Here is a 3,921-nt window from a genome sequence, read left to right on the forward strand (position 1 = left end):
AAAGAGTTTGGGAAGTGCAGGATGGATTTGAGGGGTTGGATTTTGGGATGGGGACATCCCTGTGGGAAAAGGGTGTGAGAAAAGGGCCTAGAACAAGCAGCTGTGCCCTGCAGGGATGGGGATGCCTCGGGAATTCCTCAGGATGGGGGTGTTTAACCCCTGTCCAAACCCCAGCCCCACTGTGGGTCTGATCTGCTGCTGTCCCCAAGCCAGGGGACATCGTGTAACCCCCTGAGAGGGCTGAGGGGACATTTTGTGACCCCAAACCCTTCTCCCACCCCATTAACCCCTTGTTTCCCTCCCTCCCCCCCAGGTGGAGGAGATCAGCTGGAACGCCGTGGGCAGCTGGACGGGGCTGGGAGGATCCAAACTGGGCACCAAGAGGTGACTCCCTCCCCGTGTGGGGTCATTTGGAGTCCCCACCCTGGCCAGGCTCATCCAGGGGGGTTTCCCCTTCCCAGGACTCTGCCCAAGAAATATTTCGAGGAGATCAGTGCCAACATCAGCAAATTCGGGATCCACGCACTCATTATCATCGGCGGCTTCGAGGTCAGTGGGGCGTGGTCAGGGCGTGGTCAGGATGTGGCCAGGGGGCTGTGGTCAGGATGTGGTCAGGACGTGGTCAGTGTCCCCTGCTGTCCCCCAGGCGTTCACGGGCGGGCTGGAGCTGGTGGAGGGCCGTGCACGCTTTGAGGAGCTCTGCATCCCCCTGTGCATCATCCCCGCCACCGTCTCCAACAACGTCCCTGGCTCTGACTTCAGCATTGGCGCCGACACCGCCCTCAACACCATCACCACGCTCAGACCCCGATCCTATAGCCCAATCCCACATCCCCAACACCATCACCATGGTCAGACCCCAAACCCTGCCCCATTCCAGACTTGTGACCTGATCAAATGGTCGGGGTGGGCACCCCAAATCCCCTGACCCCAAACCCTGCCCCATTCCAGACTTGTGACCTGATCAAACAGTCGGCTGCAGGCACCAAGCGCCGTGTGTTCATCATCGAGACCATGGGCGGCTTCTGTGGCTACCTGGCCACCATGGCCGGGCTGGCGGCCGGCGCTGATGCCGCCTATATCTACGAGGAGCCCTTCAGCAGCCGCGACCTGCAGGTGGGGACAGCCCTGTCCCCAGTGCCACCAGGGTGGTATGGGATGAGTGGGTTCCATTCCCAACCCCATTCCCAACTCCACTCCTCACCCCACTCCCACCCCCATTCCCAAGCCTGTTCCAGCCTCCATTCCTACTCCATTCGTGACCCCATTCCCCACCTCACTCCCGACCCCGCAGGCCAACGTGGATCACCTGATCGAGAAGATGAAGACCACGGTGAAGAGGGGGCTCGTGCTCAGGTGGGCCCTGGCTTAGGGGTGGGGACACCTGGGGGGGACCTCATGTCACTCCTGTGGGGGTTGGATTTGGGATCAGGGGAATTGGGGTGTTTGGGGTCAGCGGAACCGGGGGTCTCACTGTGGTGATGGGGTCGGGAAAAGGGTTTTGGGATCGGGGAAATGGGGAACTCCCATCGGGGTCTCACTACGGTGATGTGGTTTGGGATCTGAGGAGTTGCATTTGAGATTGGGAGAACTGTGTTTGGGATCCAGGGAACTGGAGGATTTGGGGTCTCACCATGGTGACTGCGTTTGGGATCAGGGAATTTTTTGGGATGGGGTGAATTGTGGGATTTGGCCCCGATCCCACCCCCGCTGTAGGAATGAGCGCTGCAATGAGAACTACACCACGGATTTCATCTACAACCTCTACTCCGAGGAGGGCAAAGGGGTCTTCGACTGCCGGAAGAACATCCTGGGGCACATGCAGCAGGTCGGAATTCCCTGGGAATGGGGTGAGGGTTTGGGAATTCCCCCGGGGGCGGGATCGGGGTTTGGGAGATTTCCCTGGGAATGGGATCGGGGTTTGGGGGATCCCCCTGGAAACGGGATCAGGTTCAGGGGATGTCCCCAGCTCATCTCAGACTCTCCTGGCACAGGGAGGCAGCCCCACCCCCTTCGACCGGAATTTCGGCACCAAGATGGGCGCCAAGGCCGTGGCCTGGATCACCGGGAAGATCAAGGAGTGCTCCCGGCACGGTGGGTGCTGCCGGAGGGGGGATTCCCAAAGGGATACCAGAGTGACCCCACATTCCCAAACGTTCCCAAAAGGGCCCTCACGCAGATTTTGGCAGGAGTTCCCCGCTTCTGGAAGGTCCCAAACATTCTCCACCTCCCTTCCTGCGGGTTTTCCCCTCCTGGAGGACCCTAAACATTCCCAACTTCCCCTCTCACATCCCTGAAGGTTCCCCAAACATTCCTAACTCGCCTCCAGGAGGTTCCCAAACATTCCAACCCCCTCCCAGGGCGGATCTTCGCCAACACGGCTGACTCGGCGTGCCTGCTGGGGATGCGCAAGCGCAGCCTGGTGTTCCAGCCCATCACCGAGCTGCAGCAGCAGACGGATTTCGAGTGCGTGCCCCTCCCTTCCCTCCCTTTCTCACCAAAAGTGGGAAAGTGGGACCAAGCTTGGGATCCTCCCTGGAGATGTCCCCAGCTGTCCCTGTCCCCATGTCCCCTCAGGCACCGCATCCCCAAGGAGCAGTGGTGGCTGAGGCTGCGGCCCATCCTCAAAATCCTGGCCAAGTACAACATCGAGCTGGACACGTCGGAGACGGCGCACCTGGAGCACCTGACCCGCAAGGTCCTGGTCCCCGAGGCCACCCTGTGACAGGGACAGCGGCCACCCCCAGGGAACCCCAAAAACCCTCTTCTCCTGCAGGCTTTTGGGGCTGGTTTGGCAATTTTAGGGGATTTTGAGAAGCGATGTTGTCATGAGTTGAGGGTGGGTGGTGGAGGTTGAGGGTTTTAGGGTTAAAAGTCACAAAATGGAGATGTTTCAATAAATTCAGCATTCATCCAAGTGCTCCAGGTCTCTGTGAATCCGTGGAAAGGCAAACCTGGATCCCACTGACCCCAAATCCCTCCTGATCCTCGGGATTCCACTGCCCAGCACAACAGGGAGAGATAAAAGAGGCAAAATTTGAGTTTTCATCCCCACGTTCCTCGCAGAAAACAATGGTGGTTTTTAGCTGCTTGGTTTCACCTTGGAGAGCTGCTCTTCCACTGGATCCTGGAACAGATTCCAAAAAAAACCCCAAGACCAACACCAAAGGGTGAATTCCTGGCGGGAAACCTCAGGAAGAGCTTGGGGAGATGGGAGGGAAGCCCTCAGCTCCACATGGAGCTCTCTGGGAATTTCCTTGGCCCACAAGAATTCCAGCCCTGCAAAACTTTGGTTTTTGAGGTGGTTTCACCTTTGATGCAGCATAAAAATTATGGATAAACAGGGAAAACTTCACTCTCCATGCTGGAGAAACACCTGGACCTTTTGATTTCCAGCCAATACTTCCCACAGGATTTCTCTGCATCCCAGCCCTTCATTTCCTGCCTCGGGCCCTTCCTAAAAGGTGAATTTTCCTCAAAATCCTTCCTTTCTCAAGGCTAAAAAAGGGGAAAGACCAGATTAATCCAACAGCTGGGATATAATTTACCATCAGAGGGTGATTGTTCATTGCAGGAGGGTGAATGGGGGGGAGAGGGGAAGGAATGGAGAGGACAAAACGGACGGGATGGGAGAGAAATGGAGGGGACAGGAAGAAAGTGGAGGGAGCGTGAGGGGACAGGGGAAAGAAGTGGAGGGGACAGAGGCAGGAAATGGAGGGAACAGAGAGGAAAAAATGGAGGCAGCGTGAGGGGCCAGCAGGGTCCCAAGTGGCCGAGGAGAACAAAAACCACAGAGAGGAACCCGGCGGGTCCCGAAGTGAGCGGGGAACCTCTCCCAGGAGCGAGAAGCGATCTGGGGAAGGGCTCCCTCCCTCAGGTGAGCAGCAGCAGGTACTCCTTGAGGCAGGCGGGGGGCGGCGG

General features: G+C 57.9%; 1 protein-coding gene across 1 annotated transcript in view; it reads left to right on the forward strand.

Moving 5' to 3' along the window:
- PFKM (phosphofructokinase, muscle) overlaps positions 1-2,918 on the forward strand; it is a 6,021-nt gene extending 3,103 nt beyond the window's left edge. Inside the window, exons 10-18 of the mRNA XM_017741208.1 lie at positions 314-384; positions 462-549; positions 647-799; positions 952-1,116; positions 1,295-1,356; positions 1,717-1,828; positions 1,995-2,094; positions 2,361-2,466; positions 2,578-2,918. Of these exons, the coding sequence (XP_017596697.1) occupies positions 314-384; positions 462-549; positions 647-799; positions 952-1,116; positions 1,295-1,356; positions 1,717-1,828; positions 1,995-2,094; positions 2,361-2,466; positions 2,578-2,725 (1,005 nt within the window). The 3' untranslated portion in view covers positions 2,726-2,918. The remainder of the gene's footprint in view (positions 1-313; positions 385-461; positions 550-646; positions 800-951; positions 1,117-1,294; positions 1,357-1,716; positions 1,829-1,994; positions 2,095-2,360; positions 2,467-2,577) is intronic.
- The last annotated feature ends 1,003 nt before the right edge of the window (positions 2,919-3,921 follow it).

The sequence above is a fragment of the Corvus brachyrhynchos genome, unplaced genomic scaffold, assembly GCF_000691975.1.
Source record: "Corvus brachyrhynchos isolate BGI_N302 unplaced genomic scaffold, ASM69197v1 scaffold318, whole genome shotgun sequence".
NCBI lineage: Eukaryota > Metazoa > Chordata > Aves > Passeriformes > Corvidae > Corvus > Corvus brachyrhynchos.